Genomic DNA, 27,963 nt, shown 5'->3' on the forward strand with positions numbered 1-27,963 from the left:
CAAATTAAATACTTCAATTGCACCCTTGAAGAACACATATACCTTTATACACTTAGTTTTCAAGGGCGCTATTGGAGTATTAATGAATTAGCGCTCAAAAGCTCCTTTTATACGAGTGCAACAAAATGGCTATCGCGCCATTCAGGATATCTAAAAGTATCAAAATACTTTCCTACTCAAGAGCTCATCAAAATTTCATGGCGATCGGGTGAATAGTGTCATAATGTATGGGGGTCGAACATACATTCTTTTTTATACAGGATGTTTGGTAGAGATATATAAAAAATTCAGGAGGTGATTTTTCATTTGATATGGAGGTTTTTTGTTCCAATAAAACATTTTGTTGCAGATACAGCTCTTCAAAGGTACTGACTAATATTTACTTTTCAATATTTTTTGATGATTATATCTGATCAGATGATCACGGAATTATACATTCTCTGTTTCGCCATTTTATGATGTTGTATCCGATTTTTTTGTATTGAGTTGAAAGGGAAATGTTTATTGAATCATCATCAGAGTTTCAAGAAACAAAATCTTTCCGTCTACAAAAAAATTTGGTCGAATGTTCAATATTATAGAAATAGTATCAGGTGTTCAACTTTGCTTTCGCGGTTTTGCAATAGATAGCTGTAGCGGTAAGAGGTTTGTTGAAATAAATAGATCATAGAGTCATACAATAAGCTGAGGTATTTGTAAAATGACGCTTTCGAAATATTAGTCGATTTATGGCTGCATCATAAAGTTATTCTGGACTATCTATAAACATGTCAGCTTACAAGTCAAATTGTCGTCACTAGCGAGAGGTTCTAATTTTCTGCTTCGATTTGAATAAATCTGCGGTTGAGGCTCATTGAATGCTCTCAAATACCTATTAGTGAAAGAACGTGCCGAGAGTGATTTCAACGCGTCAAGAACGATGATTTTGATGTCGAAGACAGAAGAGAGAAGGTTTTCGAAGATGCAGAATTGGAGGCATTACTTGATCAAGACTCTTGTCAAACGCAACAGCGATGGACAATACTTTGAATCATAAATGTATCAACAGTTTTTTACAATAAAGCCTCGAATTTCGGAAAAAAAACAGCGGAAGCAAAGTTGAACGCTGATGTACATTAGATAATAAGTAGAGTATAATTTCAGAGAGTGTAGCAGATGATTCCTTGACTAAATGAGCCTAAAGTAAGTTCCATAAAACATTTTTAAATTAGCCTCTTGTTCGGAGTTACTCATTTTTGTAGAGCTTTAACTCTGAATTTTTGATGAATCTTTATCAAACACCATGTATAAAAAAGTTTCTGATGAAATCAAATATTTCCTTTCGATTGAGAAAAAGTGAAGTATAATATGTTTTTCCCTCTATACTTGTTTATTACTATGTGATTTTTCCTATTATAATCGAGTATTTCAATCAGAAACATTGAATCAATCTCCTGAAAATAAGTGATCGATATTCATTCCAGGTTTTTATAAAAAGCTTCCTGAACCCCTGTCGACAGAAGAATGCAGACGCCTGCAGTACCGTCGCAAGAGCGACTCCCTAAAGAAGAGAGTTAAACAAAATTTCATGAATATTTGGTGAGTATATGAAGAGGGTAGGATGTTGCGCGATAATTAAAATTCTGACTGAATGTTAATAATTTTCATTAAACCGAGCTTAAGACCCAAAACCCGCGGGGAATGTGCGTTATAAGCTGAGGTTTCAGAATGACGGATTTTTGTCGCAGATAAAGTGTAAAAGATACGCGACAATTCTGTTTTCCACGGGAATTTTTCACGGAGATTTATCCCGGAAAATAACATAGCTCCAGATATTCTGTTATGAAGTTCACCTAGAATTAGAAATACGCGGGATTATCCAATAACAGAAGTGTAGGCATGTTTCAATTTTTTCAAGTATTATGTTCGCAGCGTGATCCTGCTTTCAATGGAAAAACTTTGCGCTTCGTGGATTGTTAAAAAATTCAAATTTAAGGTTTGTTTGTGTTTCATAGGAAAACAAAACAAGAAAAATAAAATTGTCAAAACAACAATTCAGAAGAGAACAAACAAAACACATAATTTTTCCTTGATATAATCATTAGTAATAAGTAACATAATAGCATATACTTTTTCCGAAAAACATCGAAAAAACACGTTGCTAAGTAACTCGACAACAAAAGAAGTGGGCCAAAAATGAAAACTTCCCTTGTTAGTTTCTCAGAAAAAGGTGCCGAGAATGGGGTATCAGATTTTGTCTATCTCCTCTGGTTTAAAAGTTGTAGTGCCAAAACATTGAAATTTGCCCACCCTGTACATTGCGTTTCCGAAATTTCCCTATCCGTTCCAGATTTTTCCAAAATGAGTCATCATTCAGGTGTTAGTAATGTTTTTGGTCCACCTATGGTTTTTTGGGAAATTTTTTTTACAACGAACAATATCGAAATTCCGCTTCAAAGCAGTAACAATATTGAACTAGGTACAAAGCTGTTCTTTAGTTCGGAGATAACTTCACTTCAATTTCAAATTCATATTTAATTGCACATATTCTTAATAGAAGCATTCAATTCAAAAAATAACTTCAGATCCACGTATATTAAAGGAATTCAACAAAATGAAAACAAATCCTAAATAAACATAGGAAACATATGAAGGAAAAAAATAAGAATCAACAGAAAATACCCAGTATTTCGAAAAAAGTGTTGAAATTATTAAATGTACTCATTTATACTGATGTATTACACTGAAAATTTCATCAGAATTGAATAAGACATACCAAAGTTATAAATTGTGATTCTTATATTGAATAATCTAAACTAAATAACTATTCTGAGCCATATAAACCACATTCAAGCAACGTTCTTTGAAAAACTTTTCAAAAAAATTGATTATTCCGATCATCTATTAAAGTTACATTAAAGTTCGGTGTTCAATTGACACTCATTTTTATTAATTAACTATCAGCTTCCCATTTCTTTCATTGTAACTGGAATTGAGGTGATCATTTCGGTAATTGAATGAGAAGATTCCAAAGGCAGAAGATTTCGTCTCACCGAATCTAGTCTTTGACGAACCACCAGGAAAACTGGAAAAAGCTGATTATCTTTCCGAACGGCTGAACATCTAATGGACCATGACATGTTTTGTTTTTATTTGATGGCAATAACTACTGAGCCTTGGAATAAATAACTACATTAGAATATTTAATGGAAATGCGGGTACATATAGAAGCTTACTTATTCATGTCTAAAACTGCATGAATTATATCTATGCATTTTCCGTCAGTACATAATTCAGGAGCAACGATTCTGTATTCTCAGCATAGTGGTAGTTTTGTTGACATTTGAAAAATATAAAACATCTCGATGCACTTTTCATTGTGTGCAAAAAGAAGTATTTCCCACAGAATGGCGCAGCCATTCGTGGTTTTGCGAATTGTAAAGGGTACAACGCAGTTGAAATGGGCTATTTAGTGAATTTCCTGAGTTTTCATCTCATGAGTTATAGCTATAGTAAAATAGTTTGAAGGAATCCCCCCAAAAAATCTCATAATTTCATCGATTAAAAATTCTCAGTTATCCTAAATAATACAAATTAATTTTTACGAAGCTTTTGAAATTAGTATGTGCCAACGAAAACTTCACACCTGGGTTTTTCAGTTTGAAAATCCGGAAAAATACTCAAGATCTGGAAGCTCACTTTCTCACTTTTAAATTTCGTTTCGAAATTGTCATCAATAAGAAAATACCAATTGGAAAAGTGGCAATGAAATGTGGTTAAAATGTCTATTTGGTAACTAATAAAAACATGAATTACTTTTTTGATGAGTGCCTTGATTGCTGAAAATGCCCACCATTCGGTTTTAAACTATGAATATTTATTCACAAAAAAAAACAATTAAACGCAATTACCAGTCTGATGAGATTGATTCTTCACGATATACCTATATTCCACACTGTTCTTGTTGACATTTCTTAATCGATGAAAATGCTGAAGCAAAATTTTAGGATCAGATAATATGAGATCTTCAAAATAAAGTATCGCAACATTCCTCACCCTTAATCAAAATTAAAAATGTGCTTTTGCTTTCCAACTACAAGGATTGAAATTAAGGGATGAAAAAAGCAATCTATTTTACGCACAAATCATAAATCATCGCATTTTTCAGATTTTCATTTATAAGCTGAAAAATCTAAGTGTTAAGATTTCGTATACCATTTTTCTGTCTTGATTGTGCTGTTCTCAAAAACGTGTAAATAGTGGTGAGATCTATACGGAAAACTCGTACCAGCTAATGAACTAATAGTTTTTTTTTAACACAGCTAAATTATGGAATATATGTTCATTCTCGATGTCCAAAAAGAGACTTTTTTCAATTACTCTTCGTCAGAATTAGTAGTATTCTGCAGATGAATCGTTAAATCCATTTTTCATATTAGTTCACAAAATGATAAATGAAATCAACATTTGGTTACAACGATCAATTTCCGACGATATAAAATACTGTAAACTATAAAAATTCCACATTTTTCAATGGGTGTTTAAGGTCACCTAATATAAAGCGCCTTTATTGTACGCTAGTGTCAGTTATGATATTTTTTAGTGCTTCATACTACGAATCCACAGAATTTAAATTTCAAATATTTACGAAACATAAAAAACATTCAATGGTGATAAATCTATTATTTTCAGTGACCACGAGGTGTCTGACTCGATACGGCAGTGGCTGCGTTTGCCAACATTCGATGCTAGTCCATGGGAAGATGAAGAACTACTTCTCCTGTTACAAACTATGTTCCTTGAATTCGATTTGTGCTCCAAGTTCGCCATCGACATAAGCACTCTGCGGAATTTCCTATACGAAGCCTACAAGAACTACAACGATGTTCCGTTTCATAATTTCAGGCATTCTTTCTGTGTTACTCAAATGGTTTGTATATCTTTATCTTTCAATCATTCTGCTTTTTACTGCACAATTAGGATTCATTGTAACTGAAGAATCATATATCTTGGTAGAACGTTTAGATCCATTATTTTCATCAAAAGTTCACTCGATTTAACCGACAGTGTGAAATTAGCTGTCAGCACCGGCTCTACAGTAACAGACCAATTGAAAAGTTCCCGGTCTACCATAGTAAAAAACATTTTTTTGGCAGAATTCGATTTTATTCTTCCTCATAGTTACCTTCGAGGGCGATACAACGACTAAAGCGATCTTCAAACTTTTCGATACCATTTGTCTTTCGCTTCAAAATAGGCCTCAATTTCGGCGATTACTTCTTAATTGGCGCTAAATTTCTTTCCAGCGAGCATTCTTCTGAGGTCTAGGAACAGGAAAAAGTCGATGAGGGCCAGATTTGGCCAATACGGTGGATGCAGAAACAATTCGAAGCCCAATTCATTCAATTTTGCTTTTATTTTCATGTGATTGTGTTCAAACATTGCTCAGAATCATCAACACGTTATTTCTTTTGATTGATTGTGAGCCCGAAGGTTGGGTCTAACTAAAAATCATATGGATTCAATACTAACCTAAGATCATTGTAGAACGTTTTCTATTCTTTTCACCTCCAGTGTACTTGATTCAACCCACAGTGTGAAATTAGCTGTCAGCACAGACTCTACAGTACTCAGTAGCTGGAAACTTGTAACTGAGGTCATGCTGTCAGTTGAATAAAGTAACCTGAAGGTGAAAAAATTGGAGTTGTGTTTTCATACCAGTACAAACGAGTTTCATTGAATTCTAATTGGTCTCATCCAAACGTAGCGCACTTATTTTCTCGAATGAGATCATTCAAGAGCTGGAATTCAAATTAGAGCCTTTTTTACAGTCAAGTGTAGCTCAGAAATCCCATCAATTTCCTCTCTGTGTCCCCAATCATTTTATGCAATAAACGAAATGGCAAACAACCAATGATCAACGTGAGTGCGGAGATAATTCCTATCTTTCAGGAAATTAGAGCTTGATGCGGCTCATTCAGAATGGCAGAGGTAATTCAGATCTGGAATAATTAAAGTACCGAAACTCCCCACAATTATGACCGAATGAAAATAATAACATTGCCGCAACGTTTTTACCGCTGACTCAGTATAGCCAACATAAGATAATTATTCTGTGCTGAGTTTTCCGTGCTTTTCCAGCAAACATCATTTTGTTTCCACGTGCAACAGGCAGGAGATATGTCTTACTCTCGAATAAACTACTTTGTACAATTTGAATTCGATGTATAACGATGTCGATGTTTCGTTTTATTTCAGAGAAATGAACGAAAATTGGAAATTTCTCATTTTCATTCTGAAAAATGTATCAGTTATTTTTTTTTAACAGCTGTTGTTTCGGTAATACCAATTTTTGAGCGAAATTTTTGGAAGAAGTTAAAATACGTTATGTTTCAATTAATTATAAATTAACATTAACATTACAAACGAGGTTCTAAGTTGATGCAATGATGGATTTTCACCAAGTAAATTCCAAAATACATAATTATTTATATAGTTTCAAATTCTTATATACCAACTTCTGCAGTTGGTGTGGAAAGTGATGACGAAATAAGGTTATGTCAGGAAAATACTGTAACAAATTGTTGGAAAATTCATTTTCTCTGAATGAATGAAAATAATAGATTTTAAGGTGAAACTTCATCTTATTTGTTTCGAAGAAAATTGCCCAACTTTTCCTAAGTCGAAATATGACTCTGAATTTGTTTTTTGTCTGCATCCTCTACTAATGAGAGTTGCTTCAGGTACCTAGCAAATCCATTTCCATATTTTTTCATCCCCCATCATATTACAGAAGAATACCCGACATCAAGGAGATACTTTTTTTAAGACTGATATTATGTAAAATCACGAGCTTCTCTGGATTATCTCAATTCTCATCATTCTCGGTAAATGTTAGAGGTCACTGAAATATGTGAATTTCAGACTGAATTAACAGGGAAAATGATGGAATGTGTTTGGAGATGAATGGGAAAATTCCACGGGTTCGTATCGTTAGCACAACTTCCTACCAAATTCATCTCCATGAGAGCGTTGATAAAAAAATATCATATAATTACATAATCGTATCATGACGGGAAATATTATTTTGGTTTAGGCATGAATTAATCATTTATGTGTAATTGAAAAGTAGAATCAACTATATCGATCACATTGTAGAAAGAATATGCAGAATGTTCAACAAGATGTATATGACTTAAAACCAATGAATAAGAGAAAGCCTGTGACTTCAAAAAGATGACATTTTGAAGGTATCAACTTATTTCAAGGTAAACTCTGAGGCTTTTATTAAAGGTACGAGAGAAGATTCAGAGATAATCAGATTTTCTATTCGGAACAAGAAGGCATATTCTTAATATTATTTCAACGCATTGACAGTCGAAAATAGACGATAGGCCAATTGAAAAGTCCCCGGTCAAAAATAGTAAAACACATTTTTTTGACAAACATCGATTTTATTATTCATCAAAGTTGCCTTCGAAGGCGATATAGCGATTATAGCGATCTTCTAACTTTTCGATACCATTTTGGTAGTACGATTTGTCTTTCGCTTCAAAATAGGCCTCAGTTTCGGCAATTACTTCTTCATTGGCGATAAATTTTTTTTTCCAGTGAGCATTCTTTTGAGGTCTGAAAAAAGGAAAAGTCGATGGGGCCAGATTGGGCGAATACGGTGGATGCAGAAGCAATTCGAAGCCCAATTCATGCAATATTGCTATTGTTTTCATTGATTAGTGACACAACGCATTGTCTTGATGAAATAGCATCTTTTTTTTCTTCAAATGGGGCCATCTTTCAACGATTCCATGATTTAAACGATCCAATAACGCTTTATAATAATCGCTGTTAATGGTCTGGCCATTTTGGAAGTAATCAATGAATATTATACCTTGCGCATCCCAGAATACCGATGCCATAACCTTGCCAGCTGACTTTGTGTTTTTCCTTGCTTTGGATTCGGTTCATCGTGTGCAGTCAACTCAGCTGACTGTCGATTGGACTCTGATGGATTGGAAATGATGAAGCCATGTTCCATCCATTGTCACATATCGACGCAAAAATTCAGGTTTATTGCACTTAAACAGCTTCAAACACTGCTAGTTGCACATTGTCGCTTTCGATCGATTGTGAGCTCGCGTGGCACCCATTTTGCACACAGCTTCCCCATGTACAAATATTCGTGAATGATATGATGTACACGTTCGGATGATATCTTCACAATATCTGCTATCTCACTTCACTTTACGGTCATTCAAAATTATTTTGTGAACTTTTTGATTTTTTCGTCGGTGACACCCTCTTTTGGCCGTCCACTGCGTACGCCGTCTTTGGTGCTCATTTCACCACGTTTACACTCAGCATACCAATCAATGATGGTTGGTTTTTCCTGGTGCAGACCCCGAAAACTCTTCACCAAGCCAAGATTTTGCTTCAACTGTATTTTTTCCCTTCAAGAAGCAATATATTATTAGCACACGAAATTTTTTTTTGCCCTTTTTTTCAAATAACAAAAGTAGTTACACTCACAACGCAATATCTCACAAACTAGGCTGTCAAATTTTGAAGGTTGGTACTAACTTAAAATCATATGGATTTAATACTAGGACTGCCATCTGTGCAGCAGACTGGGAACTTTTCTATTGGCCCTATATATATGCCAGATTGTCAAACTTCTGAATTATACATAATGGTCTTACTTTCTATAGATGTTCTCCATATCCAGAAACGTCAACATACCGGATAAGATAGGCGATCTCGAACTACTCATCTTACTCACCTCTTGCATCTGCCACGATCTGGATCATCCTGGATACAATAATATTTATCAGATAAACGCCAAGACAGAATTGGCCATTCGGTACAATGACATCTCGCCTTTGGAGAACCACCATTGCAGCGTTGCCTTCCGGATATTGGAAAACGAAGAATGCAACATCTTCAAGTCGTTCAATAGCGAAGAATTCAAGATGATCAGGGAGGGAATCATAAGGTGTATATTGGCTACCGACATGGCGAGGCATAACGAAATTTTGACCAATTTCAAAGAAATCATTCCAGTTTTTGACGTGAACGACAAGTCGCATGTGAATCTGGTAAGTATAGAAAAATATTTTCTGTATTCGAATCATCAATAATTTAAATTATACAAAATTATTTTGTGAGTTTCGTAATGCTCTCTTCATACCGAAAAGATCTGAATCATTACGAATTAGTCAGAAGCAATCAAAATGAGTCAGAATCAATCGAAATCAGTCAGAATCAATCAAAACCAGTCAGAATCAATCAAAATCAGTCACAATCAATCGAAATCAGTCAGAATAAATGGAAATCAGTCAGAATCAATCGAAATCAGTCAGAATCAATCGAAATCAGTCAGAATCAATCAAAACCAGTCAGAAGCAATCAAAATAAGTCAGAATCAATCGAAATCAGTCAGAATCAATCAAAACCAGTCAGAATCAATCAAAATCAGCCACAATCAATCGAAATCAGTCAGAATAAATGGAAATCAGTCAGAATCAATCAATATTGATCCGAATCAACCAGAATCATCTGTCTCCAATTCTTCAAAACAGTCGAGTAAATCAAGTTGAATCGAATCCATTTTTTTTATTTTTTCCTCTAGTTGCATTTCAGCTTTCTCAATGGGTGAAGTGTTAATAAATACAATAATATTCTGCCAAACGTAACGGCGTAAACAAAAAATTTGCTAATTGTTATGACAGTATTGTTCAGGATGGTTTGAAATTGAAAATTCAGAAATCAGAGTCCGCAATTTTTTTTTTTCATCGCAATGCTACATCTACCTTCAGTAGACTGCGATATGCCCAAAAATCTAGCAGTGGAACTTTATCGAAATGCTAAGCATGTATATTCTCCTTAGATGATGTCAGTTGAACGATGTAATTTGCAATTATATAACTTCAAAAATACCTTCAGAACCCCAGGAAAATAATTTATTTAAAGCATCACTTACACAGTAAGAAGGCATTAATGATATTAGCTAGAGACCATTTAATCGTTTAAATGCATTTTAAAGACGAAACAAGAATTCTCTACACATCTAAGTTTTATGTTCAATCATTCAATGAATGAAGTCCACGAGATTCACCCTTAATAATAAAAATTCCTCGGTATCATACGATGCATAAACTCAACTCAGTCTGGCCAGTGAATTTTGGGCTTCTGCACATTTTCAATAGCCAATACATATTCTACAACCGTGGGTGAACCGATGAATTGCTTGTTAAGACTCCAATTCAAACCCAGCTGATTATATAACCTAGAGTTTTCCCAACACAACAGAGTCTCTAGCTGTCGTCTCGTTCGTTTGTTCAGTTGAATACTAGGCCATAATGAGACTCCAAGTGTACAGCAAAGCATGGAGCAACCACACAACAACCATTTCATGTTCCTTTCGATATTTTCAGTTAATAAGCTATTGATCATCTCTATTGTTTCTTTGTATTCCTCTGGTGCCACTCTTGAGTGCAACCTTGTAGGTAGTTCAGTGTTGAATTTATTGTTCAGTCCAAACAGAACTATATTTCCATTTCCTCTAACTATGGTTAATTCGTCGGCAAGATAGTTGATCTCATCATGGAGATTCATTGAATGTTTGAAGTTTTATATCAAAACTTGACATTCAAAAATTGCTATCTATCATGTCAAGTACTTATCTGATTTCATTCTTCTTCTTTTTCTATATGTTCTGCTATTTGCATCAACTTCTTAAGAAAAGTTGTAATGTCAATAAGAAATAATCAAATTGAAAGTAGCCGATTAGATCGACTAATTAAATAATCTGAAACAAACTTTTTCAGCTTTGTATGGTTCTGATCAAAGTATCGGATATTTCCAACGAAGCTAGACCCATGGAAGTGGCTGAGCCCTGGTTGGACAAACTGCTTATGGAATTCTTCAAGCAAAGTGACGCAGAAAAGCTTGAAGGTTTGCCTGTAACACCTTTCATGGACAGAGATAAGATCACAAAACCCTCTTCGCAATGTTCTTTTATCGGCTTAGTATTGCTTCCATTATTTGAAGCACTTGGTGATCTTTTTCCAGAACTTGTGGTGAGTTGATTTTAATTTAATGCAATTTGTTGTTTCTATTTCTTATATTTTCCCATTCGTAGGATCTCATTGTTCAACCTGTTAGAGATGCACTCGACTATTATAGAAGACTCAATGAAGCTACTAGAGAGGAACGGCTTCACAGGAAGAGTATTGTAGCTGAACTGACTGAACAGAATACTCCTACTTCCCAAAGCTCCGATAGTTCTTTAACAGTAACTAAGTCATCTTCCAATACCAGTGTCAAATTGAAGAAGAGTTTAAGCTTCCAACAGAATCGTTCAAGGTAGTTATACTGAAAAAAAAGCACCAACCAGTTTAGGCAGTAGCCTAGGCTAGTTGTATCAGCAGTATCACAAAAGGGAATAATGTTATTAGGTGATTCTATTTCCGATTGGAAGAGTTTGCATATTCCCTCTAGAAATCCAGTGAGGAGTTGTAGCATATTCTAGCTAGGACCTAGATACTTTTTAGATCTATGGTTATTGGTTATGTGATTCCAAGTTTCTCAGCGTGATATGAGTGTCCATTGTAATGTATATATGCAACCCTCTGAGGTTTCTTTTAAATTGAACACTCATACAAATAGTTTGGGTTTCTACCTTGAAGACCCAGAATTCCAGTGTGACTATGTGAAAACGTTATGATAATTTGAACCAATCATGAGGCACATTTTTCAATGAAATTTTCAAAACATTGTCGAAATTAGCAAAAACATCTCAGCTGCGCAATAATTCTTATGATTAATTTCAATTTGAATTCTAAAAGCCACTGATTAAATCACCATCTATTGAAAGTTTCTTCACCATTATCCAATTTCCAGGTCTCGGTCAACGGACGAAGATCCAGAAGGGAGCTTAGGCAGTGGAAATGCTCTCAATGATGGACAAAGTCTAGAGGACGTTGCTGAAGACCCCGAAAGTGGAGACTCAGAGACAGCGACCGAAGTGGAGGTCTCAGAAAAAGCCCTAAAATTCAAAATTTCCACTGAAAGCAGTCTGGGAACTGGACGGAAAAGCTATCCAGGTTCGCGCAAAGGAAGTCGAGAAAAAGTGCAAAACTTCAACAATTCAGATCTTGCTCGAATGATGCAGAGAGGAAAACTACGCGCGGGCGCGTTGAGTTTCGATCATCATTGTTTGAGCAGCGGAAACAAGAAGTTATCATTCGATCCTCCAGAGTTTTTGGACGAATACGCCATCATCCTGAAGAAAAAGTTCGAAGAAGGTCTAAACAGTCAGTTCGACGACGATGACGACGACGATGTTGCTAACTACCAAGAGTGCGTCCTGTCAAAAGAAACTTTGAGTTTAAACAAAAGAAATTCGGAACATTCGGTCAAATTACCAACTGGTTCGGAAGAAACTAGGAGTATTCTCAAATACTCCGACAATATATACAGTAACGCTGAGAAATTGAGAATGAATAACACCCAAATGAAAGAAACGAAGTGTAATAACGAAAATTGTACTAGTGAAGAGGTTGGAACAGCAGAAAAACCGCTAGACAAGGTGTTTTCGATAAATGACCAGAGTGACAAACTAAGTGATATCAGCATTTCTGCGAAGGAAGAGAAGGAACAACTAAATGAATGTGAGAACAGACCAAAGGGTTTATACGCCAGGTTCAGGCAACTGACTGATAGATTCGGATTCTCAATGGAAAGAGACACAAAAAACAAACTAGCTAAAACGAATTCCTTAAAGAGTACAAGCACAAAGAACACTACACCAACAAAAACCAAGAAAAGAACGGAAAGTTCGAAATCGTGTTGTAAGAGTCTTGAGGAGATTGCAGATAGACGGGCGAGTACCCTTCCTAAAATTAAAAGAACAGGGACTCACAAGAAGGGCTGGAGGTTGCTAGGATTAGGAAAGGAGAAAGAATGTTGGGCGTCAGATGCTGCGGTTGACAAACTTAAATCTGAAAGTTCTACGGAAATGACTGACTTGATACCAACATCCAGTGAAACGGGGAGCCCGAAGAACACCAAAGAAACCCAACACTTTGCCAAACACGTTTTTGACCATTCCAGAAAACAACATAAGGATGACACTGATTTTAGAGTGAACCAACATCCAAAATTGAACAATATAGGGGATACTTCAGAAACTGGTCCTTTTGTTGTGGCTACCAGCGACAAGGATCCTACTTTTATTTGACATGAGTTGGAGTCCCCCGGAAGAGAGGGGTTCACTAGGTATATATTCTGTCGGTGTTGCAAATATAAATCTGAATTTAGGGAAAATGTTTAGGTGATTCCAGATGTCTTCATACTTACCTACATTAAAAGGACTCTGAAATACAGCTCCAACTGCTCATCCATTTTTGTTAATGTCCGTTTACACCATTGATTAATCAGTACTAAAATACAGAAATATTTCATTTTACAAAAAAACTTTTCAATCTTCGAAACTGGATGTTCAGTTCAAGGATTTCCAAATTCCAAAGGCGGGTCCAAGTTTTTGATAGCCTTCTTTTGTAGGTCAGTTCAAATCATTGACTTGAACTCTTGTAATATACTCGTAATTATTACTAAGTTAAATTTCTTCCACGATATTTTCGGAGTACTTCCTATGCAACAGCATAAAAAAATATTATATTTTTATAGTTTGTTTGGGGGTATTAATTTATTTCTTAATCAGATCCTTGTCGTTTTCAAATAGGTGAAGTATTACAGGTGAAATGGATCCATTTCTCAATCCTCCAATACAGTAGAGAATGTAATATTAATTCAAATAAGACTAAAGTTTCAAAATGAAAAATTTGGATTATGAAAACTTGAGGAGTGACGATTTCAATAGGATCATATTGACGATATTCTGGAAATTAAACTTCCGATCACCTAAGTTTGCGAGCGGAGTACCTATTTCATATTTAACCGTGCCAAAATACTGATTAAAATGAATAACTCATAAACTGTTTCATGATTAGATATATTTGCCTGGTGGTTTTGAAAATCATCAACAAAATCATAAGAAAGTGTATCATCATTAGATAAACGATTTATATCTAGTGCTGACGGACCTTGAGCTTATCATATTAAGAAATGAATAGGAACATGTATCTTAATAATTAGATGTATTTTTGATTGAAACTTTTTCATCCAAATATACAGTTGGAAATCTTCTTCAAATCTACCGATTTTCATATTGATCGTCTTATTGAAATTTTCACTCTTCCAATTCATGACGCTAAATATTAATAAAGACTCTCACTCAAAGCAACTCAATTTTCTAATGATCGATTTGATATTAGTTGAATTTTTGACATCGAACAATCTATACATTTTTACGTTGAAACTCAATAAACATAAAAATGAACTTATATTTCACTACCTCAGTTTCAGTGCAGTTTAGGCAATTATCAATAATTTTTTCAACTACTCACTTGAAATGTTATGTTGCCAAAAAGAGAATTCGAGACGCACATATCGGTTATTATGATGTAAATTTAGATATAATAATCAAATTAAAAATGTTGCTTCAGCAACAGTCACAATGATCATAAATGTTGAATGATCACCACTGAACCAATTGTTCTTCTTTCAATTTCCAAAAATGTGATTCTAGTCGATTTTCTATAGTTGTATATTTAATTTTATATTCAGAAATAGTGTATTTTATTATAGAATAATATATATTGTATTTTCATGATATTTCATCAGATATTTATAGATTCTATCAGTTGGTTCGCACTATCTTCTTTAATTGAGGGAAAATTTTCTATTTTCATTATTAGTTTTATTTATTTAAGGAACCATCTCCACCAAAACTTGGTAGAATTCTGTGTAATATATTTAAAAATTGAATTTTCAAAGTGTAATTAGATATAGATTCAAATATATTCGAGAACAAAATTCACTCAAAGTGATTTTTTTGCCATAATTAGATTATTAATATTCGCAATTGCTGTTGAGCGGTGATTGCGATATTCTATAAAAGGCTGAATATAGATGACTATATGAATATAAGTTGTAAATTTGAATATAACATAACTAAATATTGCTGGATTTTTCTATATTCACTCTTTCTTTGAATCTACTGTATTAAAACCTTTTGAAATACAGATCCTTGGAAAGGAATAATTATTCATCATTCAAGGAATGCATTTTGGAACAAAATTTCTCACAATTTTTGAGCTTTCTGAAAAAATGAATTTCACTAGAAAAAATTTTTACTTTAATTTTCATCAAAGGTTTCTGAATGTGAAAAATTACTGTTCAATAAAACAAATTAATACATTAAGTGGAAGTATACCTACTTCAATGTTTCACAAACATTCATTACAAGTTTTTCACCGCTAATAAATCACTAAAAATCTGAGTCAATTACTTAATATAAAACTTTGGTTTCAGTAGAGTCCAATGAAAAACAATTTTCTAAATGCCTAGTCTAGGAGACATAGGATTTTCACACTGTGGTTCATACTGAATTCAGCTCCTTGTTTGTTTCATTGAATGATTATTGCCTTTGAGAAGGAAATGAATATTGTAATTGCTTCAAAGAACAATAACAGTCTTGGACTCCGTGAAACATAACACAGCTCAGAAAGGTCAATTGGGGTTTATTCTGTCCAATATTTGTTTTTATTGTCTGGTTGAACTGAAATATATATACTTAATTTGAACCTTGTACCTTTACTAATATGTAGCTGTTTTTTCTCACACCGATGTCAATTGTTATTTTTTAATTTCTTTGATACAACAGATGAAAAAACCACGTCTTTATAGTTATTGTGGCATTCCTAGGAATAGCTTATTCTAATAAAATGCCTACTAGAGATATTCGAGTTTACGGACAAAGGACCTCAAGCGATATATTTTCTTAACTTCATCTCATCTGCACACTCATACTGTGAACAATATCAATCAGAAATATTAAATAAATTCCTATGAAGAAATAGAGGTGGATATTAATGAAATATCGAACTTGTAGCTCATATTTAGTTATAAGCAAAAGAATGTGAGTATGCTTTAACTATGAATATGTGAATATATGGAATAAATGTGTACAAAGTATTGAGAATTTTTTTTCAAATGGATATTTGACTTTTATTAATCTTATAATATTAATGCATCAAGAAGCTCAGCCGATCTGTCTTTCAAGTGGATTCGCAAGTTGACCCTCTCACCCCCATAAGCGGGAGGTTCTGGCATAAGAGAATTTCCTCTCAAAAGCTCATTCGAAAAATTTTTCCGGAAGATGTTTCCTTTTCGAGATTTTTCACTGATTCAACTCAAAACAATTATCCGTTATATTCTAGGGTATATCAAACACAAACAAAAAAATTATTGAATTAACTTTCAAATTTCAGGGACTAAATACAAAATGGGATGTTCTTTCGATATTTATTAGTCGATAATATTACATTGGCACCTAATAAATAGCAGCCACCATTTTAAATGTTATTTACATCAATAACCTATTCGATAAATATAAACCTATCTATATTCATCATTTCAATGCAATTCAGTTTCAGTGTTTTTCCATTTTTATTCAATATATTGAGCATATGAATTCTAGCAGAGAGATGGCATCTAGATGTTTCCCTGCAGTTTCTGTAATTTGATATATAAAAATTTGAAGATGATTACAATGAAAGGATATCTAGTTATGTGCAAATGAAAAAATTTCAAAACAATGATTGAAAAAAGTTAAAATTTTGAGATAGTAGATATATCGAATTAGAATTTGAGAAAATGGAATTAATATAAAGAAGAAATTTTCGATATATGTATACCTTCAAGCAATAACAGGCCGTAGTGAAACATCTATAAATTTATTTAAAAAACTTGGAGGCTAAAACGAACACATTTATCATTCATTTAAAGCAAATAATAGTTAGAGGTTTCATAGAATCGGACAATAGGTACTAGTGGCTTAAGTTGAATAGTTTCTCTTCACTACACTCTCGAATTCTTCCATGGACTGAATTTTTCAACTAGTTTATTTACTGTTTACAATTTGTTTTGCATTCATAAATTGTTCATTCGGAGCCTCTAAACGATCTGAACGAAAAATTCTCATCAATAAAAAAAATTAACAATTGTTCACAAAATTTTAGTATAAAACATTAACAATATAACATTGTGAACGTGATTCAAATAAGGTATCTAATAGTTGAGTAGTGCGCGATTTTTTGTGCTAACGAATTGCACCTAGTTTAAAGAATTGATGACACAGATATAAGTAATAACATTCTCTCATTCGAAAAATTTTTGGGAAATATTAATTACAATTTTTTTCGATAACCAATCAGATTGTTTTTTTGAAGCATACTGCCATTGGGTTAATCGAGATTGATTTGTTCAAGGAGCATTAATTTTTCAATAAATAATTATTAATTATAATCAATAAATGTTAGTATTGAAACAATAAGAGAATTGAGGATGTATTTAAACGGAATATTTACATATGTTTTTGAACTGCTTCGAAGGATTTTATTTTCAGATAAAGTTTACCTCATTCCTGTTATGGAAATATTTATCTTTTATAAATCACAAGTAGGTACTTATTCAACATCACAGGAGTGATTCAATTTTGACTCCAAAAATTTCACCAAAGGATTTCGTATCTACTTTTAAGAAAAAAGTATAATTACAACAAAACTTTTCATAACGTAGATCAAGTTCGAGAAAATAATAATTTTTTTATCACTTTCTTGAAATTTTGTTGGTAGAATAAAAAGATTAAAACAAGGTTCAAAAGAGTAGCGTAGATAAGGGAAGCTCTAGTTGAGAAGAAATATTACATGCATATGAACAGAGTGAAAAAGTTTTTAGAACGCTCTACCATTTTGCTGAATTCCCAAAAATTTTGTAAGATGTAAAGTGACTTTTCAATGAGAATCTCCCAACAAATATACGAAATAATGGATAAGCTGATATATACTGAAGAATCATTTATATAGCCTTCGGAATCTCCATATTTCGACCATTTGTTTATTTTTGTTTAATACTCCAAGTATTTTACATTGCTTCATTAAACTGGAGACTAGTATTCTGCTATTCTGTAATTCACAGATATATTGAATTGTTATTATATATTTTTCTTCAAACTTGATATCTGTTCCGTAGTTAATAAAAGAGTGTTTTTTTTTATTTTATGAAAAATAAATCCTTGGGTGAAATTTGTCTACTTAGAGTTGAATCGTACAGTATATAGCACAAAAGTGAAAATGAAACCGGTATTACTAAATTGTACAGTATTTGTTATCCAATATTGGTACCTTAAATTGTTCATTAGAACTTGATTTTTCAGTCTTCATTTCTTCTTAGATGTAAGAAGCTAGATATATTTAATCGAACTTACCTTCAGAAGAAAATAATAAATAAGCAATAGTAATATGGCAATGAGTGTTTATCATATAGTTCAATCAGATTTTAATCCATATTATCTTTTCAAATAACAGTTCTTCCAAACAAAATGAGAAAGATAAAAAGAAATTAATGCTCCAAGATAGCACAACTACAATATTCGTAGGTTCAGTTGAATGCAAATGTGCCGAATATATTTTTTTTGCCATACACATCGTAACATTTGGGGGTTTAGATTTACGTGATACCATAGCCATATGTCCCTTTTATATGGTGCAAAAAATCGAATACATCTAACATTCAATCAGCACAGAAACAAAACTCTGTAATTGTGATATGAGTTGAAAGTGCCACGAGTTTAACATACAATTCGAAAATGTCTATTGATCGTAATAGGTCACAGTATTTCTGTTTCGTAAACCTTGTTCGTAGTGTTACAATTATCCAACTTCGCATCCTCACTATTTTTCGTGTTATTAGTTGAAGAGTTCTTATTCGGAACGTTAGCCATTGTGTTTGGTAAGTTCGTGAGGGATCCAGTCATCTGGGAAGTAGTTAGTTGAAGTCCCATCTTCTGGAGCAAGTTAGATTCACTTCCAGTCTTCTTCAAGAGTTGATCAGGTGGCGGCGGTACCACTGCAGTATTGTTGCCTCTTTGCAGTTGCTGCAACCTCGCATACTGCTCCTGCAGAGCCTTCTGCTTCTTCAGGAGTTCCTGATGACGTTGTTCAAGTTCCTCCTTTCTGCTCTTCTTGGACCCATCCTGGGAGTTAACACTTTCGCAGCTACTGCTGTTACTTGCAGAAATGGCATCACTATCCGATACCTGAAGGGTTTGCAGGTTCGACCCAATGTTTCTAGGCAAAGTTTGAGCCTTCTCCTTCAATATTCCTCGACTGGTGACGTTCCTCCGAAGCGTGGACAAACCCAAGCTTTGCGTAGCCTGTTCAAACTGCGACTGATACGGCTTATCCACCATATTCTGGACATTCTGGATGTGCTGAAGACCTGCAGCTGGCGATCTGGGCGGTATATTCGGTGACGTTGGGGAACTAAGAGGACTCTTCGAACTCGTCCTTGGAGGAGGTGGAGGTGGTACCCTCTTTCCGGCGATCTGTTGACTCAAATCCGAGTTTCTTTCCGGGAGAGGAGGTTTATTCTTTGAGACGTCCCGTTGGATTGGCTGTATGGGCGGACTGTTATCTGTGTCTGATCCGCTGGGGTAGGAGTGCAGACGCCTCAAGCTGCCGGTGGCTGTGCTCACTGTGAGATTCTGGTTGCTGAGTAAGGTCGAAGAATCCATGCTACCTTTTCTTCCTATCTCAGATACGTGCGGGTGGTGGCTGCTTGGTGGGATACCTTTGGCGGGAATGGCGGGGGGATTTGTGTCTTGGGTGTTTACCATCGATGGGGGTTTTGAGAAGGTCTGGAGTTCGTCTAGCAGAGCGTCGAGTGCGTTCTCTGGACGCTGTGAACAGTCGGAGCCACTGTCTCCTCCTGAACCGATCGCCCCCATGCGTGAACTGGAAGGGAGCTGCGAAAAAATTTGAATAAAATTAAATGGTATCTTGCAGAATCCTCCAAAGTTTAACGTTGCCAGATAGGCATGACATTTAATGAATAATGTAAGAAGACATGTAAAAAGGGGGACTACCAGCCTTGAGACAAGCGAGTAAAACAACTACAGTTTCAGCAATTGTCCATCAAAAAGATAATTTCAGTGAAATAGGAAGAAAAGGTTTCAGTGCTCTCACAGATATGGGTTTGAAAAATTTGTCATTTCAATTCAAACATAATCATAAAATTTTTTAGAGAATGAATAATGAATGAAATTTATTATTTCAGCGCGAATTCAATATTCAATTCATTCTCAATATGAGCTGTTACTCTGTATTCAAATTTCGACAAAAAAAATTCAAATTCTCTTATTTATGAATGATGTATTATGTATTTCTTTCACCATACATATTGTGAATAAACGTTATCTTATGGTGTTAATGGAAAATATCAGAAGAAACATAGGAAATGTTAATTTTATACTCGAAAATATGAGATAAATTCTTTGAAAAAAAAACTGTTTTTGGGTATTAGGCATCTGAAGAATTATAAACTATTATAAATGATCGGCAAATATATGTTTTGAACGAAAAATGTGAATTTGATTAATTTTTGAGAAAAGAAGTATGTTTTGATTTTTTGTCGTATCAATTGAAAAGTATTTATTTATTATTTACTATTGAATTTTTTTATGCACTTTTGTGTCTTCAGAATTCTTCATGTTTTCGCACAATTAACGCTGAAATTTTGAATTTATGTGATCTATTAAATATTTTTTTGTTTACAAGTCTACGCAACAATTTAATTTTTTTTCTCATGAATAATATGCACAAAATGTTCTTCTTTTACTTTTATCTTACATTCCTCTTGAAAAGAAAAAAAAAGATAAATTGTTCTAAGTTTATGTAAAAAATGCAGGTGAGGTGAACAGTGGAATTTTTTTTAAATTTACAATTGATGTGGACCAATGAACTCACAACTTAAACGATTGCTGAATTGTGCAGAGTTGAAAACGATACGGAGTAAAGCAAATGCAATAATGTTTAAAATCATGCGTCTCAAGAAACTCCTGTCAGAAAAATGAAACATGCAAACAGTAATGAAATTATCAATGATAGAAATATTGCTGTATGCCAGTGTACTTGAGGGAATATGCTGCACATGCTTGATGAGCTGACATAATATAAGCATCCAAAAAGCGTCACATGCATTCTTAAGAAAATGTCCTTCCCTTATAGTAAGGCTAAATGAGGCCAAATATCGGTATACTACTCTGAATAATACTTCATTTCAAAATACTTTAAGCGAAAGCTACAAACAATTCAAGCTACAGATTGTCATTTTTTTTTATTCTACCACATGTTCTAATAGAGTGAAGTGATTCGAGTGAGGCTTCAAGAAAGGTTCAATCGCCTTTGAATTTGAATATTCATATTACTGTCAGTTTTTTATCTGTCTTTCAATATTGAAATTATTCTGAATTATTCTATTGGAATGACTCATTATTATAATGAAATGCATTTCAAGTGATGTTTTCATTCATGTCGACATATATAAGATATTCCAATACATCAGAAAATGGTGAAGAAGAAATTGAGTTTCAATACTTCAAAATAGTTCTAGAAGATCAGAAAAATGTTGGTATTTTTTTTTTAGTTTGAATGAAGGCATGGACTGCTATGGTCATTAGCCTGTGTTAAAGTAAAAATATACAAAAAGGAAATGAGTTCTCAATTGGTATTATTATTATATATAATTAGGTACTGCATATACTGCAGTGAACTGCTGTTCTGATTTAGCTCCTGAAAAGAAAACTAGTTTTACAACAAAAAGTAAGAAGTTAACATTTTAAATGAATGTCTTCCAACACAACTAAGAATTTGTTTTTCTCTTTCTAAAATATTTATCGATCTACATAAATTTTTGTAAAATAAATTATGATATACAAAAGACTCATAAATATCTTCAAAGGAACCTTGAATAAATAGAATGTTTCCCAAAATTAAGCAAACCCAAAAAATGCTATAAAAACCATATATATTAAATTTTATAAGATTTCATAATGCAACCTCAAATTTCAAAGATTCTCAGAATTAAGTTTTTCTGACGGTAAAGCATGACATATAAATATTCAAATTCATAACCTTCGTAACGTGATAGTGCCAAATTGACGGTGGTTCAACTAGTCCTACGGTTTAGAAACAAAATAAGTAGGTATATCAAGTAACCCAAAAATTTTCGAAAAAAGCTTTGTAAAGCGAAGCCATGAGAAAATAATTTGTTTGGAAGCTGGAGTTAATGTTGAGTTGATAAATTTGGTGGTGGGAATAAAAAGTTTTTTCGGAATACTATATACATTTCCAATGAGACCTTACTATAAGGAAAAGGAATAAATAATATACATTAATTATTCGAAAACGATATTTATTGGTCTTTATGTTCTTGGAATGAATAAAACTCCATTTAGCTCGAAAACGATAAGAGATTTAGCTTTATCTCAACAAATGCAATATTAAACTTATTCATTTGTGTATTTCACCACCACCACCATCTGAAAAAAAGTCCACCTATATATAACTCGTGATGTAACTCCAAAAATTCTAATGTGCATAACTTAATAGAAAATTGGCTCGATAAATCCAAAATCTCAAAATCTAGGATAGGTAAGGTAGTTATATCTTTACTATTTATATCCAACACATTTGCATTCCTATTGAATATAATTTCAAAATCATTACATAGGTATCACATATAAATAATATCAGTTTCTTGTAGCTTGTCAATAACAAAGAGTATTAAATACCATATCATCTAACAATTATCCAAGAATGAGATGTTTTATGAAGCACTGTAGACTTTATGTTGCATCACTAACCCAAATTACATAATGATAAAGAATTATATCGCTGTGTATATTATGGTCCTACACATCTTCAATAATAAAATAAATATGGGGAGGATAAATTTCTAAAAGCCAAAGATTTCATTAAAATTTAATTCACATACATTGTGCATATGGAGAAAAGTGTGAAGAAAAGGCACAAAAAACATTGGAAGTGGATAGAGGTGAAAGCGTCTTTATTATCGAAATATTAATAAAAATGGTGGTGGGGTTATTCAATCAATAAGCTATATCATATATCTATTCAAGAAGTGAAAAAAATGTTCTAAAAGAACATCTATTAAAATAATTCATATATCCCTCATTAGTTGGATGGTATCAAAATAAAGAGATTAAATGTAGATAGAAAAGATGCAGTTAATGAAGCGTTTCTCAGGATGAGGTTAACAAAATTACAAGACAAATATGAATTCAACAAAGAAGCCTTCATTTACTGAAAGTGATTAAAATGTAACACACAATTAGAAAAAGTACGAATGAATCAAAAAATACTTAAACGAACTCAGATCAGATGAAATTAATGAAAAGAAAATAAAATTAAATAGAATTAAATAAAATAATATGAAATGACGTTGGAAGTATTGAATATAATGAAATAAAAAGAAAAAGAATGAAATAAGATGAAATTAAATAAAATGAAGTCAAATAAAGTAAAATAAAATAAAATAAAATGAAATAAAATTAAATGAAATATAGCTAAGATCCTCATAGACTTAGATTCCATCGAACTAATGAAGGTATATTAATTTTCTGCATGAATGGTGCCGATGGTGCAAAAAGAAGACCAATAAATCATGAAAACATCTTAAGTTACAGGCTAAAATATCGAATGAACAGCTCCATATCAAGAACATAACCACGTACGACTGATAAAAAAAATGCAAGCATTTGAAAACGTAGATATTTTTTACTCGTTAGTGGTAATAGCCTCCTTGAAGTTGGAGCTCCACTTCCAGTCGTACTGAATGAAAATAAAAAAAAAAATAATTTCAGTGGAGCCGGTAACAATTTCTACGAAACTATGTGGATGTATCCATTTGAGTTTTTTTTTGTGGGGCGCGGAGGTACCGAAATGATTCAGATATGAGAACCAGCTCAAGTAAAATTTGAGTTCTTTTGTATTTCATCACATAATAATTGAAAATTTTATTAGGTTCACAATAAAAAATTTTGAAATGGAATTTTTCAAAATAATTTTCAGTTTAGATTTGAATTGAATTTATTAAGATCGAGAAGGAAAACTTATGGTTTTTCCACATTCATGCAAAAAACATTGTTGTTCTTGTAAAAAAAATTGTCCTCAAATAATTATATTAGTTTCTTTTTTTCTCAATTCAAATAAATTATTAAATATTTTTGTATTATACCTACATTTGATTTGTCTTTTATTTTTGCCTGTTTCTGTTGGTTTTTGCATGAACGTAAAAAAATAATGAGTACAAAAATTGTACTCGATATTTCATGTTATTTTACGCCATTTTTGCAACATTTCATGTGTATCTAAATCATTGAACGATAAGTATTTGAACTGGTTTTCATCTTCTTGTTCGCTTTGAAAGTATGATTTGCACAATGTTCAACCTCAAGAATTGCAAGGGGTGTGCACATCGAAAGGTTTTCCTGTGTTATATTCAGTGAAAGGATTTTTGGGGACATCTAACTTGCGCTCTACAGCAATATAAACCTATGCTAGTAATCATATTTGCAAAAATGCTCTTGATAAAATTTCAAACCACTTAACCTTTAGTTATACCAACACTTTCAGTGAATCATAAACACTGGTATATGCAAGAGGTGAATTTTTACAAATATGAACAGAGAAGGTAGAGGCAAATATAGCTAAGGTAACATTGGAAATGCTCATTACATTATATATAGGTATATCACCTCGTTTATCTGAAAACGCATAATTCTTGGTTAGAGCTATGCTGAAAAAGAATCAATTTATATAATTGGTAGTTTATCTCTAAATGATGCTATTGTTACCTGAAAAAAATCTCACTGACTGATATAAATTGATTCACGATCACAAGGCATGCAAAAAATTGGATAAATTTGTACCTTGCTCTGTGTGGCTGAACTTGGGGTGATTGGAGGGGTTTCTGAGGCTGTGGGAGATAATCGACCATCAGCAGCGGGATTCGCAGGCAATCTTTGTTCTTGAACACTTGCAAGTCTGAAAAATTCATAATAGAACAGATATTATTATTAGGTGTACAACTTTGCTTCCGTCGTTTAGCAATATGTAAGTGGTAGTTACAGTGACTTTATTAACCAAAGTGGTGACAAGCGTGGTCTCGTTTTTGATTGGCTGAGCCTAAATATGGCGGCCTTTTGTTTATATTCTCCATTTACCTGATTTTTGGGATTTTTACAAAATGTAAGGCCCATTTTATTTTGTTACTGTAGTATTCTTCAGTTAAATTAATTCGTTTTATATACAATCAAATACTATCAGGTCCAATAATTTTGATTTTGACGAGTGTCAGTTCGGTTCAGTCAATTTTATTCTTAAGTTCTATGGTTCTATGTCCCCATCCGCCATTTTTAGGCTAAATTTGAACGAATTATCGCCAATATGTTTAATTAAGTCACTATAGTGGTAGTATCGTAGTAGTATTAGTCGATTTATGCCTGCATCATAAAGTTATTCCCGAATAACATGTCAGCTCGAGAGCTAAATTCTCGTCATTTGCGAAAAGTTTAAATTTTCTGCTTTGATATGAAGAAATCTGCGGCTGAAGCTCATCGAATGCTCTCAACTACCTATGGTGAGGCCGCAATTAGTAAAAGAACGTGCTGAGATTCTTCGTGGAGCTCACGGTTTTGAGGAAATTTGAACTCAAAATTTGGGAGAAAATTGAATTTCCCTCCAAAAATCGATATATCTAGTAAATTATTCGTCACAGACCCCTCAAATATAAACGTTTTTCAAACATCTATTTCCGATCCAACACATACTGAGATTTCAAGGGCTTAACTGACGTCCAGGAGAAGTTGCAGCCGCGGGAATATCATCAATTTTTTTCTCGAAAATTTCAGATTTTTACCTATAATTTCTGAAATAATGTACTGATCGCCCAACTGCATGGATTTTCATGATCTACATAATCGAATCAACCAATGAAATGATACAATATTCCCATGAAGGAACTTTCATTTTTTTTCAATTTTCTAAGGAAATGGTAAGGAAAATTTTACGAAAATTTTTGTATAAAAATTTTTCCAGGTGAGATCGAAATTCGGCTAATGAGAGATCGTCAATTCTGGCACCGCTCACCGATTATTCATAGAGCTCAAGGTTCGGAGGAAATTTGAACTCGAAAAATGGGAAAAAATTTAATTTCCCTCCAAAAATCGTTATATCTGCCTTGAATTTCAGAAAAGAATGGCGGAAGCAAAGTTGTACGCTTATGTTCATTTTATAGCACCACATTTCCTTTCAGCTTAACTTCTGCTAGTACGATTTCCTTTTTATCATTTTATAATATTATTTTTTATGTCAACTTTGTGTGATTAATAGTATTTCATTTTTTTTCATCTTCTTATTGATAGCTTTCTCTATAATTTTGTTACCTCGATTCAAATTGTGTGAAAACTAATCAGTCGTATGTTTCCTCATTGAAAATAAACTACAACTACATTCAAGTGTTAAAAAATATTTTGTTATTTTACCTTTTCAAAGTTACCAATGTACCAGTTAATTTTTTACATCTACGTAGTGCACTCTCCAAACGTTCAGGCTCCTCCTTCAAAAACGTTTCTTCTCTAACCATTTTATCCATTTCGGAGTTCAAGAAAGACTTCATGGTATCTTGAAGATTGGGAAACCTTAAGTGGGACAAAATAATCAGTAATATAATAGCAATTAGGTACTTATCAAAAACTCACCTAAGTTTAAGGTCTGCCACCGTCTTAGAACTTTTGCTCAAAATGAGTGCCATATTCTCTACATCAGACATGTTGACTCTCGTTTTTCTATTGATCACGTTGCCTCTAAGCTCTTCAACTGTGGATTCTAGCTCGGTGAGGTCCTTTTCAAGCCTCAACATTTCTTGTTTGTACAAATCTTCGTCTCTGGACAATCGTATCCTTTCTTGGTCTGTTCCTATTCACGAAGAAGAATGTATTTCAAGGATGCGTGAAGGTGTTTACATAATCTTCATTGAACTTGGTATTTCATAGACATATTTATCTATCACATCAATTCAGAATGATTGTTTCGAGTTTATCCGAAAATTTTTTTTTATATATTTCATATAATTACTTGTACATTTTGTCTCTGATATTTGGAGCCACCAAAAACTAGGTGAATTTTTTCAAAGCAATACTACTCACCAGCCTGCCACATTTGATCCCCACCAGCCATCAGCATAGCCCTTATCTTGATGAAGGTGTCTCTAATTGTTTCCCGCACAGTATGTGCTTGGGCCTGGGACATCCTCCTCAAGTTCCTAACTTCAGCCCTCAAATCTTTCGCTTTTTTCTGCAACGTACGCAGCTGGTTGTACATCTCTGGCGTAAGCTGCAGATCCCTGTATATATTTCGACTTTCGTAACCTGGTGAAAGAGCAGAGGGTTTTGGAGGTGGTGCCGGTTTCAATCTAGCATCTCGATCTACGAAAATTAAATCTTTAAAATCATCGACTTTAATAAGGAGATGAAAAATTAAAAAATACATTTGTAGGAATGGGAAGAACCAACCACTGCCAGTAATATACCTGAGACAAAGAAGCGATCTGATCATGATTTGATCATGACATTTACTACAAAGAAAATTTTATAGAACTCTGAAATAACTCTTCATTATCTGAAAAAAACAACTAGTTGAAGAATGTTATTATGTTGATTATCACAATGATGTACTGATGCAGGGCAACAAAATTAAGTATATTGACTCTTCATTAGTAGATTTGGCATTTTCCACTAGATAAACTTCATCTAGCTTTACTTTGTAAGTAAAAGTACCTTCACCTCAGGTCAATGAAAGAATATCGGACTGGTAGAAATCTAGGTTAAGATTTGACCACAGGTTTCGATCTTTTAAAGGCTCATCAGTATCGTAAAAATAAAAATAAACAATGACAACCAAATGAAAACAAGCAGCATTTTATTGAAAGGCTGCAGTAGCA

The 27,963-nt window shown here is 33.4% G+C and overlaps 2 protein-coding genes across 15 annotated transcripts in view; one reads left to right on the forward strand and one right to left on the reverse strand.

The window, feature by feature from the left end:
- LOC123678934 (high affinity cGMP-specific 3',5'-cyclic phosphodiesterase 9A) overlaps positions 1 to 16,074 on the forward strand; it is a 146,021-nt gene extending 129,947 nt beyond the window's left edge. Inside the window, exons 5-10 of the mRNA XM_045616209.1 lie at positions 1,464 to 1,578; positions 4,672 to 4,909; positions 8,685 to 9,071; positions 10,803 to 11,054; positions 11,117 to 11,340; positions 11,878 to 16,074. Coding sequence (XP_045472165.1) covers positions 1,464 to 1,578; positions 4,672 to 4,909; positions 8,685 to 9,071; positions 10,803 to 11,054; positions 11,117 to 11,340; positions 11,878 to 13,216 — 2,555 coding nt within the window. The 3' untranslated portion in view covers positions 13,217 to 16,074. The remainder of the gene's footprint in view (positions 1 to 1,463; positions 1,579 to 4,671; positions 4,910 to 8,684; positions 9,072 to 10,802; positions 11,055 to 11,116; positions 11,341 to 11,877) is intronic.
- Positions 16,075 to 16,390: 316 nt separating this feature from the next.
- LOC123678955 (coiled-coil domain-containing protein CG32809) overlaps positions 16,391 to 27,963 on the reverse strand; it is a 128,391-nt gene continuing 116,818 nt past the window's right edge. For 13 of the 14 annotated variants that reach the window (XM_045616236.1, XM_045616241.1, XM_045616239.1 and 10 more), the window contains 5 exons: positions 27,170 to 27,448; positions 26,723 to 26,939; positions 26,507 to 26,662; positions 24,893 to 25,007; positions 16,391 to 19,906 (listed from right to left, as the gene is read on the reverse strand). In XM_045616236.1, the coding sequence (XP_045472192.1) occupies positions 18,770 to 19,906; positions 24,893 to 25,007; positions 26,507 to 26,662; positions 26,723 to 26,939; positions 27,170 to 27,448 (1,904 nt within the window). In that variant the 3' untranslated portion in view covers positions 16,391 to 18,769. Of the gene's footprint in view, positions 19,907 to 23,742; positions 23,793 to 24,892; positions 25,008 to 26,506; positions 26,663 to 26,722; positions 26,940 to 27,169; positions 27,449 to 27,963 lie in introns of all 14 variants that reach the window. The other variant, XM_045616247.1, reaches the window with a different exon arrangement.

This window comes from Harmonia axyridis, chromosome 4, assembly GCF_914767665.1.
Source record: "Harmonia axyridis chromosome 4, icHarAxyr1.1, whole genome shotgun sequence".
NCBI lineage: Eukaryota > Metazoa > Arthropoda > Insecta > Coleoptera > Coccinellidae > Harmonia > Harmonia axyridis.